This window comes from Primulina huaijiensis, chromosome 3, assembly GCF_012295235.1.
Source record: "Primulina huaijiensis isolate GDHJ02 chromosome 3, ASM1229523v2, whole genome shotgun sequence".
Classification (NCBI taxonomy): domain Eukaryota; kingdom Viridiplantae; phylum Streptophyta; class Magnoliopsida; order Lamiales; family Gesneriaceae; genus Primulina; species Primulina huaijiensis.
Window position 1 is genome coordinate 26895254 of NC_133308.1, and position 15121 is coordinate 26910374.

The 15121-nt window shown below is 34.6% G+C and overlaps 3 protein-coding genes across 9 annotated transcripts; all 3 read right to left on the reverse strand.

The window, feature by feature from the left end:
* Positions 1 to 1393: 1393 nt before the first annotated feature.
* LOC140974209 (la-related protein 1C-like) lies at positions 1394 to 5180 on the reverse strand. Of its 7 annotated transcripts, none has more exons than XR_012174741.1 (8): positions 4642 to 5180; positions 3871 to 4453; positions 3647 to 3794; positions 3466 to 3556; positions 2770 to 2841; positions 2326 to 2481; positions 2069 to 2224; positions 1394 to 1966 (listed from the first exon to the last, which is right to left on the reverse strand). XR_012174741.1 is itself a non-coding variant. In XM_073437532.1 (7 exons), the coding sequence occupies exons 1-6, from the start codon at positions 5023 to 5025 to the stop codon at positions 2350 to 2352; spliced, it is 1410 nt and encodes a 469-aa protein (XP_073293633.1). In that variant the 5' UTR covers positions 5026 to 5180; the 3' UTR covers positions 1394 to 1966; positions 2326 to 2349. The 7 variants fall into 7 exon arrangements, 3 of the variants coding, with proteins under 3 accessions (XP_073293633.1, XP_073293632.1, XP_073293634.1); XR_012174743.1 differs by having other exon boundaries at positions 1394 to 1748; positions 2009 to 2224; XR_012174744.1 differs by having other exon boundaries at positions 1394 to 2224; positions 2770 to 2836.
* Positions 5181 to 6755: 1575 nt separating this feature from the next.
* LOC140972329 (F-box protein At4g35930-like) lies at positions 6756 to 9546 on the reverse strand. Its single transcript, XM_073434769.1, has 5 exons — positions 9410 to 9546; positions 8626 to 9104; positions 7629 to 7703; positions 7425 to 7534; positions 6756 to 7298 (listed from the first exon to the last, which is right to left on the reverse strand). The coding sequence occupies exons 2-5, from the start codon at positions 9016 to 9018 to the stop codon at positions 7037 to 7039; spliced, it is 840 nt and encodes a 279-aa protein (XP_073290870.1). The 5' UTR covers positions 9019 to 9104; positions 9410 to 9546; the 3' UTR covers positions 6756 to 7036.
* A 1820-nt stretch (positions 9547 to 11366) lies between these two features.
* LOC140974215 (rac-like GTP-binding protein RHO1) lies at positions 11367 to 14326 on the reverse strand. The gene is made up of 7 exons (XM_073437546.1): positions 13808 to 14326; positions 13355 to 13442; positions 13093 to 13202; positions 12910 to 12973; positions 12024 to 12088; positions 11828 to 11893; positions 11367 to 11725 (listed from the first exon to the last, which is right to left on the reverse strand). The coding sequence occupies exons 1-7, from the start codon at positions 13904 to 13906 to the stop codon at positions 11624 to 11626; spliced, it is 594 nt and encodes a 197-aa protein (XP_073293647.1). The 5' UTR covers positions 13907 to 14326; the 3' UTR covers positions 11367 to 11623.
* Positions 14327 to 15121: the final 795 nt, after the last annotated feature.

Consider the following 15121-nt stretch of genomic DNA (forward strand, 5'->3'; position numbering starts at 1 on the left):
TATTTTGGTTTAGATAATAAGAGCTTGTTCCAGTTTTTGCATGTATAATATCCGGATAACTTATGTGGCCCAAGTGGAAGATTGTTGAAATTATTTTGTGGGCTCCCGTAATTCAATTAATTGTACATGGACAAGTTATCTAATAAAGGACCCAATAAAGTGATCTAATTAATTATGGGTTTTCAATGTATTAAATAAATTGGTATGGTCCACCTTATGTGTAGAAACCCAGCCCGATTAAGTCTTCTATGATGGGTCGAAGACTGCTAAGTTTATATAAGGTTATGATCCCCAAGGCACAGAGAATAACATACAATATATACGGCATACATATTCTAGATCTCTCTTTTTCTCCCATCTAAGGCAAGAATAAGATGGTCGATTCTCTGTTGTTTTGGAAGATCCATAACTCCGACGCTAGATCAGTCAATGGATTCTGGTACGTGTTTACTGTTATTCATATTTTTTGATAATTCGACATGAATTCCTTGCGTGTTGTGATATATGGATTTAATCACATGATTTATAGATTTATTTTATTAAATCTCCATCATATATAACTTATGACAACATAATGCATGTTTGCATATATTTATACAGGCTAGAAAAGCATTCAGAGCGCTAAAAATTCTGGTGAAGTTGCAAGCCCACGTTTGAGGGTTTATCGTCCGAAGACACGCATGCATAGCCCTGCAATGCACGCACGCACTTGCCCAGCTGCATCTCACTGTCCACGCTCGAAAGCTTATGCTAAACGACTAATCGAAGATAGCCTAAATGGGAGCAATTCATGGTATTTTTCGATTTTAAGATAATTCGATGTTAAAATGTTGTACAATTATTCGAAGGAAATGGGAATCATGCTGGCTGCAGATCAACTTGAAAACTAGATAGATATCGAGCACATAATTAAACAAGAATAAAATGTTATAAAATATTTATGAAATATATTTATACAGAAGGATTTATTTAAATATTTCGAGCATGTTTTAGTTTGATATTTTGGAGCATACGAATTTGAGCTTGAATAATGTTGGAGCATGTTTTAGTTTGATATTTCGGAGTATATATAACCCAAATAAATTATACTCTTGCTAATATATTATCCTCCAAAAATTAGATTTACTAGTGTTGATCCATTATATATACAATTTCAAAAATATCATACTCAGCTCAAAACCAAAACGTAGTAAACTAATTTTAAGTATTATTCAAACTATTTTCACCGTAACAATTTATATTATAACAAAAAAAATATTATTTAATGCTCGTGGCTACGCATTAAACACTATATGGGTTAGATGAAATATTTTCTTTAGTATTACTTTATAGATTTTCAAATTTTATTGAAAATATCTATAATTTTTACGGTGATAAAGATGCAATTAGTCTCAACTAAAGTAAAGAACCTTTTCTTGTCATCAGAATATTAAGTATCAACCAAAAACAAAACAGAAAATATTCATATCCAACAATTCAATATAATATAAGATGTTTCTGGGGAAAAAAAAAAGAGAGGTAATAGACATTGGACAATCACAAATCCAACTAAATTCCCAACCACTATAAGAAATAAGTGGAAGTAAACCAAAATCTTCCGACGGTGGCTAAATGAAGAAAGGAAGAGCAGAAAAACTTTTAGCAAACCAAATCTAGTAAACCTTCTCTATCCAAAAATCCATGATTAGGGGGAATAAAATGTAGAAAACAAAAAAACTGTGCCGATGTGCCAAGATAGCCGTTGATGACTACACTGCACAAGCTCGAAAAAGCAGCCTAAAATATAGAGTTGTATGTTCAAAGTCCCTACCTATGATAATAGTATCGCTAGAAACTATGTGTTTGTCTTTTTATCATTTATATGCAGACTAGAAATTTTGAGAGATTGAGTACTTGACCCTGTAGGATACAGGATGGTTAGCATTATCCATTTTCTCCAGTTACCCTTCCTCCTCACCTTTTCTACCTGCAAGAGTAAGAAAAAAAATCGCCTAGATGAGTTAGAGACCACCACAAGCTCGGAAAAACAGCCTAAAATATAGAGTAGTTGTGTGTTCAAAGTTGCCACCTATGATAATAGTATCGCTAGAAACTACGTGTTTGTTTTTTTATTGTGTATATGCAAACTAGAAATATTGAGAGATTGAGGACTTAATCCTGTAAGATACAGGATGGTTGGCATTATCCATTTTCTCCAGTTACCCTTCCTCATCACTTTTTCTCCCTGCAAGAGTAAGAAAAAAATTGCCTAGATGAGTTAGAGACCACCACAAGCTCGAAAAAGCAGCCTAAACTATAGAGTTGTTGTGTGTTCAAAGTCCCCACCTATGATAATAGTATCGCTAGAAACTACGTGTTTGTCTTTTCATCGTGTATACGCAGACTAGAAATATTGAGAGATTGAGGACTTGATCCTGTAGGATACAGGATGTTTGGCATTATCCATTTTCTCCAGTTACCCTTCCTCCTCACCTTTTCTCCCTGCAAGAGTAAGAAAAAAATCGCTTACATGAGTTAGAGACAACCAATACTCTATCTAAAGTGCATGTTGTGGGATGAAAATGTCTACAAAATACCCAAAGGATAACAAGTATATAGATATAAAGAACAAGTCGCATGAGAAAGCTGAAAAGGGGATATTAACAGATTTTGCACATAAGTTAATAGCATATTCACTTGTTTTTTCAGTAAAATTTTAGACTACATTAATAGTAAAAGATTTACTATAAGAAATGTGGTATTACGAAGATCAACATGCGAATCATTCACCTGTATTTCCACCACATTCGAAGCTCGCAAAGCATCCAGTATAAGTTGGACATTGTCTGTCAGCTCCCTAATCTGAAAAATCGTGGATGTATAATATTAGTATTCATAGCTACTTATTTCTCAAAATAGTATCATTGTTACATAATGAAACCAACTAAAAAGAGCGTAACATGATTCTAATGTGCATTCTTGGTCATACAAATTTACCATTTCCATAGCAATATAAATCTTCTAATAAACTCAAGCGTATTACAGTTAGATATCAATTGTCATTTTATTTCATCCAAGAATAATCTAACAAAACCGAAACATTTCAAGATTCACATTAGAATTCCCACCACAAGGATATAAGTGGTTACCCTACATGTACCCAAGCTATGTAATCAAATTGCCTATACCTTAGATTACTTAGTAAAAGGACATCGTAAAATGCACAATTGTATTTTTTTAAAAAAAAACCACTACAGAACCAGTTGTTTCCTCGTTCAATGATTTTACTTTTTAACCTATGTTGCTCACTAAATTCCAATTAAAGAATCAAGCTTTTGATATTTTCAACTTTCTGATCTAGAGCCTCAAAATTTCTCTTCTATGTACCAACAATCAAAAAAGATCGAATCGCAAGATTAAGTTTAGATAAAATGGATAAAGAAATAAGCATACGCAGGAAATTTTTCATTAATTTGACCGACTTACTTTCTTAAAGTTTGCTATTAAGTTTATGGGAACCCATCCATCCACATCCATTTTCTGGCGCAAAAATGTGTCCTTCACCAAATTATCATGACTGCAAGATACATGTGAAAATCCAAGCGTTGATACCATGTGCAAATAGACAGCAATGAGCCATTAAGTATGCATAACAAAAATAACATACCTAAAATAATAATCTATCTGGTTCACAATTTTGGAAGGCAAGTGAGGATCAGGTATGGGATTCAACATTGGTGCATATGGAAACGTAGGCATGTGCCCGGGTGAACCTGGCTGGGGTCCAAGACCATAATACATAAAAGATGAAGCATCTGCAAATTGAAACAAAATATAAGCACGCAAGATAATCTACAGAAGCTGCAAGTATCTCAAAGCAGCAAACCTCACCATTGTAGAACACTGGGGGACCATAGGGCCGCACACCCACAGGGGTAGGTGGAGGAATAAAAGGAGCACTTGAAACTGGGCCACGTATGAAGGGCCCAGAGGCGACACTCTGCTGGGGTGCAAGGTTTACTCTGCTGCCAAAAGATCGATGGTTATTGCTCCGATCATGAATCCAACGTTCCTGGTCTCGTTTGCTACCATGGCCATGATTAGAAGAACCATTCCCTTGAAGCTGTGGTCCACTGTTGTTCCTTCTAAAAGGACCACGCGGATGGTGTGGCTCACGCCCACTGTGAGATCCTCCTATCTGTCCAACATCCCTACGTGTGTTGTCCCTAGGAGATACCCCCGAAGAGATGCTGGACTTCCCTGGATTAAAAGGAGACGCTTCAACCACAGAACTGTGTGAATTTGGTGCTTGAGAAAAGCTGCCGTTGGCTGCTATGTTTCTGTGACTTGTCCTGTCACCACCTAGCTCCGGAGAATACTGGCGGATGGGAGATTCATGGTTGGAAGCTGAATTTGTTGCTGAGACTATAGAATTAACAACTTCCTGTGAAGACCAAGAGTCAACTGACGTCCCCTATTATTCACAAATAGAAAATTTCGTAAGGAAAGCAGTCTAACTTGTACGAAAACTTGATCGTCGAGTTCATAATAACACTAGAAGCACATATAATAACACCCAAGCTACTAAGAACGTCAGTTAAATTGAACAGGTAGATTAAAAGGGCCAAAATATAGAGAACAACAATGACAGAAATAATAAACCTTTGACAGAATGATTGGTTCGTGAGAGAGTTCTTCGAGAGAATCAGTCGAAGAATCCTTCGTGGAAGCACGAGTTGATTTGGAGAAATCAGGCCAAGATGCTGTCCCCATCACAGCACCAACCTGAGGAGTAACACCATTAGCAGGATTGTTCCAAACACACTTCTTTGTTACACCAACATTCTCACTTCCCTCAGCCTGACCATCCTCGGCCAAGTTACTAGCAGGTGGTGCGATTAATTGGTTTAGGAAAATTTCAGAATCCAAAACGTGCTTCTGATCAGAGATACTCGAAAATGAACAAGGCGACGCGAGCCGTGAATGGTGATCAAGAACAGAATTTACAGATTGAACAGAGGCGGAGGAGTCAGAAGCAGTAGCCATTACAAAAAACAAAAAATTAGGTCAGGCAACTGAAGATCAAACCCACCAACACAATCGAATCGATGAAAGAAAACCCAAAAAATCCCACTCGAAATCGCCTATCTCCGCCCGTATTCTTCTTCGGAAGCAAATAATAAAAGTGCAGTGTTCTTGTCTCGACGCATATATATAGAGAGCAATGAAGTGGGGAATTAGTTTCCTACTACAAATATAATTACAGCTCGGATTTAATTAGGATACGTATTTAGTATCAAGATAAAAAGATAAAGGTTAATTTTATTTATTTATTTATATATAAATATATATTATTTTATATCTCGAAAAAATTATTTAAAAAAAAACAAAGAAGTAAAATTAATCGATATTTAAAATCCGATGTCTTTTTATATATAAAAATAAAANTTAGATAATATAGATATTATAAATTATTTTAGTCATCCTAAATCAATTGACAAATACATTCTTTTAATTAAATAAAAATCACGATTGAAATCTACTTTAAATTAAAAAGGATTTTTTTGTTAATTGACATGAAATAATTGTTCTCAATAATTTATGTGCTAATTGATTCCACCCCACAAAAAATTATTACAAAACCGTATTTGCTCTTATTTTACGAAAATAGCAAAACCCATTTTCTATAGGAGTGCATTTTATGTCATTATAAACTCATTTAAATATTCAATTTTCACATAAGAAGAGATATCAAAGACATGTTTTCGGAAGTTCTCAATAAGCTCATCCATTTAAAATTTAGTGGTGGTAATATTTTTACAAAATATTGTATATTTTTCCCAGAATGATGAAATACAAAACCTAAAGTGCCTCTTAAAACAAAATATAAATCGTACCATTATCATAGCACAATTTTAGTACAAGTAAATGAATCCCTCTCTCTTTATTCTTATGTAAATGAAAATGTTCTTTGTTTATGGAAAATCAATTTAAAACAGGATAGGTTTAAAGTATATTCTAATAGAATAAGAAAACATGAAATTAAATAAATATTTTAAAGATTCGTCTTTTCTCGTTAACCAGTTGAAATCGACTACTATGTTAGATCTAATTGTCCCTACTAATGCACTTGCACATTATAATCAGTTGGGAGAATTCAGAATCGATTGGGAAATATCTTTGTTAAATGACTTCCGAAGAGGTTCTTTGGTATGAGACACACTGAATTTTTCGAAACGACTTATCACACATTGTTTTTGGAAGCCTCATTCTCCAAATCAGTTAAGATTGGACGTTGATGCAGGATTTGATTTATCCTGGAACCAGTTCGACGTTGGTGCAGTAGTTCGTGATCCACATGGTGTTTTCGACTGTTGAAACAGTAACTCAACCGATCGAAAATCACGGTCAAGATGGTATTTTAGTTCTAGAAGTTCAACTGATTCGGCAGATTCCCTATCACTGCATCACGTGCTGCGAACGAAGTCAGCATATTGTCTAACTAGTGAAGCGTTATCTTCTTTATCGAATATTGAATGGTTCAACGGTGGTATTCCACCTTGGCTGTTTGAAATTTTATCTAATGACTTGCTGAGACAATCTTGATGAATGTTTTATTTTAAAAAAATAATTCCTAAAAGCAATATTGCTAATAATTAATATGAAAATTTAGAAGTCGATACAAAACGATGCCTTATTTTTTATGATCATTATTACTTAAAGACATAGACCACGAGTCTGTAAAAATGTATTGATTATAATGTGCACGTTAAGATAGTTGAAAATCCAAAACTAAAATATAAAAAAATCCAAAAAAACTGTACATATTACTAATATATTACATTATTCACCTCAAGAACCAAATACTACTAACCAATCTAAATCTAACAGAATCTTTAGGCCCCAAAATTCACAAGCACCTAAATTGACTACAAAAATTTTACCAGGCCGGCCTAATCCAAATCTCCAGAAACTAAACCAAAAGCAATCATGCCAATGTTCTAGCTATACACATATATGGAACAAAAACAATACCAGAAAACAACCATAGCAAAAATCAACGAAGATTGTTTTGCGCAACCGCTTGACACAGTTCATCCTCGTAGAATAGGGCTCTATTAGAAGCCAAGGATTTGCAGACAGGTTTCGGCAAAAAGGATGGCACCAAACATTTTGAAGAAAATGGGGATTCTTGGAAGAGAACAGCTGCAATTTGGCGCATCTCAGTGCATTTTAGACGAGAAGGGGGACGAGGGCCATGCTTAGGTGCCTTGGGTGAGTGAGGACTGCCAATCCACACTCCTTTTCCACCTCCCTTGCTGCAAATGGTTCCAATATGTTTCAACATTTGGTGTTTGTAGTAGACTTCTTAAGGGGAATCAAAATATTATCCATTGACCATGACTGATTTAAATTAAAAACAAAAAAGAAACAAACAAAGAAACCTCAGAAAGGGCCAATGATCAGTCGGTAGTGGAGTTGTTATTTTTAGCATCTCTTGCCTTGCTCTATCTGGAGTGGTGTAATTAAAGTGGAATTGCCTCGCTATAACGACCTGGACCAGTCAAATCATTAAATAGATGTCATCGTGTTACTTTAAAAATAAAGTGGCAGGGTAAAATAACAAAGTGTTACGGAATAGAACTTACTGCCTTCCTAATTTTTTCAGAGACATGGAAAACTGCTCTGAGTTGATCATGGTGGAGGTGGCAAAGTATTTTGACCTTCATGATAATATATACTAGTTAAATATAGATCCTTAGAAATTAAGAAACAGATGTTCAGGAACAGTATATTACAACTAAGCTGATATAAAAATGCACGGCAAAGGAAAATTCAGGAAATGCTGATCCTAAAGAAACATGTATCTACTTGTTCGAAGGTCAAGATATCAATTTGCTTCCACGTCTTTAGAGAGAAGAGTTTCCGTAGTGCTGTGTTCTTTTATTTTGTAATTTCAGATTTTTGATAGAGTCAAGGAACACTTTTAGTAACTAGAAAACACTTTGGAGCAAGAAAGAGGATTCCAAATATGATCTGTTAAACAAATACATAAATTCCTCAAAAGTCAGGGTAACGTGCAATAGCTGTTTTTATTAACCATGCCAACTCAAAACATTTTTTTCGGAAATCACAAGTATTTTTTAATTAGTGATCAGTCATCAACGACATATAAAAGCACTCTCAGAGGAACATTTGCAAGTCTATTTAGTAAATCTGTACATCAGAAGTTTGGGTTGTAAAACAATGACAAGACAAAGTATTTTGAAAAATGGCATTTAATCTGAAATAACAATGTTATCCGAGTACAGCATTGTAAAATAGAACCAAAAGAATCAGCAAGTTCACAACTTTTGACTTCAAAGTGAAAATACATGACAAACAGCAATGGTCCAAGGAATCTGTATGCGCCGGAGAAGAAATTGGCAACTACTCTAACAGCCAACAAAGAGAAACTATTTTAATCCTGCATAAGAACATGAAAAGACTCGTGTTCCAATGACCAAGATTCAAACAAAAACAATGTCTATCTATTACTCCGACAAATAGACAGAAGTGATAAGTCAGCAGAAAAACCTACAGTGTCGAATATTTGCACAATTCACACATAGCATTGTTAAGCTAAAGAGTGAAGTTAATAGATACCAGTAAATCAATTGGAAGAGACTCCAGCCTTGACTCAAAAACATGTTCTTCGGCACAAGGTGTCTTTGGAGTTCTCTGTAAATTATTCTGATTAAGTACATCACTATGCCCATTTCCTGGAGCGAACTCGAATCTCTCAGGCGACAAAAGTTTGGGGCTTTTTTCAATGTTCTTATTTAGAAGAATCTTGACATCATCGCCTACGGTGTGCTTGGAATCTACAACCCCGACTCTTTTCTTCCCAAGGTCCGTCCAAGACTTAGAAGCTGATGCCTTGCTATTTCTAAGCTGGGCAAGAGCCCCGGGCTTCAAATACTTATTGTTTGCATTTTTCGACTTTCTTTTCTGTCTCCCACTTCTGGACTGCCTTTCATTTGACGACACCTTCCCCATTGTTTGAATCTCTTACTTCTCAAGGATGACAACTCTCAAATTTAGATTACCATTCATCGAACCATTCACAACCAAAATCAGCATCACTGAAACAAGCAATTACAAAGCAAATTCTGAGAACTCTATAACAACAAAACTCAGAAACGGTACCCATTTCAGCTAAATCATTTTCTTCATCACGTAAAAATCAAGCAGTCATTAATCAGCAGGGGAAAAAACTACACGTGATAGATATACGATAGGAAAGCCATTGCCACATGACAAACGCAACCAAAACATACAACAAACATAACACAATCATCAGAATCCTAAATATATATTTTTGAAAAACACAGAGGCCGATCAAATAAACTTAATCAAGCCAAAAAAATCGAGAATTCAGATGACAAACCTTCACTAATCCTTCTGAAAACAGAGCCATAAGCAGAAACCGAAGAAAAAATAAGAATATTTAAGAGAGGACGGGGAAAAAGGAGGGAAATGAGAGAGACGTAAGCAGCTAGGTTTTGTCTCCCGTTTTTGGGGGAAAATTTTTGAAATGTATTTGTGCCCGCCAATTCTTTGGGGAACGATTTCGAATAACTTCGTATCGAGACACGTGGCGTGATATTATTGGTGGGGGCTGGGCAGCAATTTGGCGTAAATTGCGGAGGACAAAATATTAAATATTTTTGAGTAGGTTTTTTGTGAAACGGTTTCACGAATCTTTATATGTGAGATGAGTCAACCCTACCGATAGTCACAATAAAAAATAATACTCTTAGCATAAAAAATAATAATTTTTCATGTATGCCCCAAATAAGAGATATGTCTCATAAAATACGATCCGTGAGATCGTCTCACACAAATTTTTATCAATATTTTTTTATGAATTTTAAATATACGCAAAATTCATTTATTTTTATAAATTTTTGTTTTTCAGAGTTAGTTTCCTTTACTTTATTCGTTTGAATAGTTTTGGATTTTTTTAATTAAATCTGATTTTTATATTTTATGGGCAAGGGGTTTGGTGGAACAGGAACACCGAACATGAGGCCTATTTCAATTTCATATTATTTTTATAAGTTCAATATCTCGTTTCAAATATCTTTATTTTTTTTGGATTGACAAATGAGTTTCAAATCAACACTATAAAATTTTAAATCATTTCAACAGTAATTTTAGCAAATTTCGAATGCACCAAGCATATTTGTTATTTGAAATATATTCCAAAATATTTATCAAATCAAATATATTCTCCAAATTAAATACATCAATCAAAACACATAATAAGATCATATGAAATTCACATATTTCAGGAAATAACTGGAGATATACTCTATATTTAAAAATCCAATAATCTTTATTCTGTCACATTTAATAATATATATATATACTATTATATAAAGAATCTTTCATCTAGATGACACCGTCTTTTGTTGCTAAATTTGTTCTTGCACCAACATTTTTTTTCAATATTATTCTTTCAAATTGCACTATGATCACTCATTAATTTCTATCAATTATTATTAAATTAAACATAAAATTAAGCATTTNGTACTCATTTACTTAATTTAATTAAAAATATATTTTAATAAATTTGTACATTCTCTTCTCACTATCATATCTATTTTCCAAAAATTTTAAAATTACTAAAATAGTTTCTTTATATTTATCCAGATTTTTGAATTTTAAAATGTATAAAAAAATTATTATAAGAAGTTATAAAAATTAAAATAAAAATTTAAAAAATATCACATTATGCCTGCAACGCATGTTTAGTGGCACCAGCTAGGAGTAGGGATAGAGGTAAATTTTTTTTCTAAAAAAAAGTTATCTTTTGAACTCAGTACGGATAGGGTTTTAACCAAAATTGTCAACAAAAAGTGTAATTAAATATAAAAAGTCAAAGGATTAAAATTGTAAATATAAGGGACCACATGTGTTTGGGAATAAAGTATATCTAATATTATTTCGACACCTTAAAAGTTGAAACCGATGGAATTGTGACGAAATATAGTCTAAAAGTAGATTTGGATTCTCTTTTTTATGAAAAAGAAAGTGGTTGAGATCCACCAAGAATCTTTTCCGACCAAACTTTATTCTGTTTTTCAAGAAAAGAGACATGTTGGCCAATGAAATATATAAACTATAAAGTAGTGCAGCCGGTCGGCGTCTTAGTGTTTAGGAAATAATATAATAACAGAAAAAACATATAAGTATGCCCAAAAAAATTGTACTACTTCGTTTCTATTCCAGTGAGTGGATAGCATGTCAAGCATTGGTCAAATAAGTGGTCAGCATGATCATAGTAAAAATTACAACACATTAATTTTCAATGAACAAAAAGTTGGATTGAGTCAAAGGACGGATGCAAGAACAATTAACATTAACCACCAACTCAACAATTTTCTTGGTCCAGTTAACAAGAGAAAACAAATCAAAACACAATGGGCAAGTGACTAGATATGACATAACAATTCGGGTTTAAGCCATCTATACGAATTGCTAGAACTTGGAGCAAGCGAAGGCAGACAGCGGTTCCTACTTTGAGGAGGGAAAAGCAAATGAAGTTGATGGAGGAGAAACAATGGTGGGTTATTGTCCTTATTGTGCCTAATGCTGATCATAATATAGAACAGGCCTTTTGAGCCTTACTCTTCTTTTTCTTTTGCTTGGGTGGCTGGAGCACGACTTTGATAGCAGCATCGAAAACTGCTTTGACATTCTGTTGGGAAAACATGATGGGGGTAAATGAGTGCAGCGTGTTGGGAGAGTGACAGTACGAATAAAAGAAACTAGAAAGTTGAATATTGAATCTTGAGAATACCTGTTGTGTTTTTGAACTACATTCGATGTAAGCAGGAGAACCAATCATCTTTCTCAGCTCTTCCCCCTGCACGTTTGAGATATGGCATTATAATCATGTTCAGAAATAGGAGGAAGAAAACATGATTTAAGTCTTTCTTGTTTAGAATAAATCAGGAAAGTAAATGGCAAAGAGAGCAGCACAGGTGAAGCCTCACCTGTACAGTAGTGATCGGTACAGCGCCGGGATGGTCAACAAAGAACTGCTTGTCATCCCGAAGATCTGAATCCGACAAACTCATTCAATGATCAACAAATAAAATCTTCATTTAAAGTACAAGCAATATTCATTTTTGAACGAGTAATACAACAGTGCCATAAGAGAATCCTACAATTGTTTATCTTACAGCATATAAGTTCATAAAACACCACATGCATCAAGATTAATCATCCTCAACCTTTTCAACTTGATGTGTTGACACATGTTGAGATGAGAAAATAATCCAATTAGAACAAGAAGTCGATGTATACTTCCGTAATTTCAACAACCAAATACTCGCACAAATACTTCTTATAGAGCTCTACAGACACATTCAGAAAAGAGAAATCATAGACACATAAGCATAGCACAAAATTGTCAAAAAACATTAAGACAGAACCTCCCATAATTCCAATCAAGCTGTTTGTTTTCTTCTACGTGCAACTTAATCAGAGGGGGAGAATTTTTTTTAAAGTAAGCATTATGGATGGAAACATGGTATCTTCAAATTTTTAAAAGACTAAGAGCCTAAAATCTGAGTATCACTTAACTTGAAACTGACATCACAAAAAACAGTAACAAAAGCAATGAAAAATGACAGAGCTGAACTACTTCCTAATTTTGAGGACATTAATTTCCGAAGAATATAACTTATCACAACTAAAAGTACCTAGCCTACGAGAAATGTGGTATTGTGCTATAGCTAAAGCATGGCAGCAACAGATCTACTACTAACTGCACCTACAAATTCTGTCCACGACAGCGTCTCTGTTCATTTTTATTTATTTGTAACTGTTGATGTTGTTTGCTGAGGCAGGGAAGAGAGACAAACCAAGAAACCTTACCTAGTTTTGTACCAACGAGAACGATAGGGACACCAGGGGCATAATGCTTCAATTCTGGAATCCACTGGAGAAAAATTAACAAAATGATTTCAGCAAGCCAAGAAAAAGTGAAGCACATAAAAGTAAAAGGTAGAGAAGGGCATGGAGTAAAAGAAAATCTTTAGAGAACATTCCATGAATTACCTTTTTGGAAACATTTTCATAGCTGGCCTTGCTAATGAGAGAAAATGCTAAAATGAAAACATCAGCGCCACGATAACTCAAAGGTCTTAATCTGTTATAGTCTTCCTGTCCTGTTCCATAAAATGAAAATTGCAGGTTCATAAATTATAATAGCTATACGCCTATACCTCAAGATGGACACATTTCTAAATTTCCGTATTGAAGCCCGTTTATAAGAAATTTTGGAAGAATAGTTCTCAAGAAAGATATATCTAGTAATTACCTGCAGTATCCCAGAGGCCTAGGTTAACAGTGCTTCCGTTAACGACCACATTTGCACTAAAATTGTCGAATACGGTGGGCACATAATCCTGTTTGATTTAAATAATAAAATAAACATGTTAAACAGGTTGCAAATCATACATAAAAAAATGTTATTTATTGCCTATCTGAAATAATCTAAATACGGAAAAAACCAACAATCAACATTCAATCAAAACTGATCTGAGGTTCTCTTTTGAAGATTTAGCAAAACACATTCTTCCACGAGATGTAACGTCACAAGTAAGCAGATATCTTTCCTTTCCATCAACAGACAAGAAACGGAAACGCAAGCTCAAATTTTTTCATCTAATTTCACCAACTTCTCAAGATTTACTGAATGCCCACAAACGCACACAAAAACGAAAGCATCAAGATTCAAGAAACGATAAGGACGAGAAAAAGGGGTACATACCGTGGGGAAGGTATTACTGGTGTAGGAAATCAAGAGACAGGTCTTGCCAACGGCACCATCGCCCACCGTCACACACTTGATGAATCTCGAGGCACTCATTCTTCAGATGGAAAATCGCACCACCTTCCTTCACACACACACACACACACACACACACACTGTCCACCTCTCAGATCTTCTCCAGAAGACCTGATGCCACACGCGATTATCAATTTACACCCAATCACACATAATAAAAGACCACATAGATTCACAAGCTCCCATTTCAATCGAAAACCTGTCAATACACCGAGAAAAACTGTCAAATTCAAGCCCTAACCCTAAAATCGCAGGAAGAAAACGAGAACCGTCGAGGGGAATGAGAGAACATGGGGGGATCGAGATTCAGAGAGAGAGAGAGAGAGAGAGAGAGAGAAATGGAGGTTCAATGGAAGTGAGAGAATTGAAAATGTGGGGAGAGATCGAGTGAAATGGCTACCTTACTTTAGCCGGGAAATGCTCATTGAATCGCTCTCCGTTTTTCTAATTTCTACAGTCCCCGATTTTCCAGCGGGGAAGAAAAATAACACTAGGCCAATGGACCCGGAATAAACGGGCCTCAATTATGTTGGGCTTTTGGCATTTGCATCTGCGTTAAGACTTCGTTTTTAGTTAGGCTATAAAAATTGGGCCTAAACTTGTTCCAAATTTATAACTGGGTGAATTACGATAATAGAGTTTTTTTCGACATATTATTTTTCACTATAAAAATATCATTTTTTCGTAAAATATTACTTTTTATATCAAAAATATATATATAATATATTTTGTTCAAGTTAAAAGTAGTACAATTCTATACAAAAAAAATTATTTTTCACTTCATGAAAGCCCTTAGAATTCAACAATGCCCATAGAGGCTGAAGCTCAAAAACTTGATAAATATCTCTCTCACTTTGTTTTCAAAAAACGTTCTATCATAATCATTTGCTCTCTTTTTTTTTTTAAGTTGTCATCAGATAATCGCTAACTTAAGCGTTGGAGAGCTTTCATCAGTATCTCGACGTCTCCTAAAGCTTGCTTGTGACTTAGGTGAAGACCCATACAGCTAATAGTTTGGAGTAGTTCGAGTATTAGCTTAAGACCGGAGCGGCTAACTACTGGATCTCCTCAAATCGGATAATATCATTTTTTGGCCGTATCAAGCACGAATTCCTCAAAGGACATTTATTCTTGTGATTAAAAATGGTATTAGAATTTAGAACCCGTCGACTTTGTTTACGGGTTTCCTATTTTTATTTTATTTTTTCAGGTATAGCAAATGTAAATTTACCCATG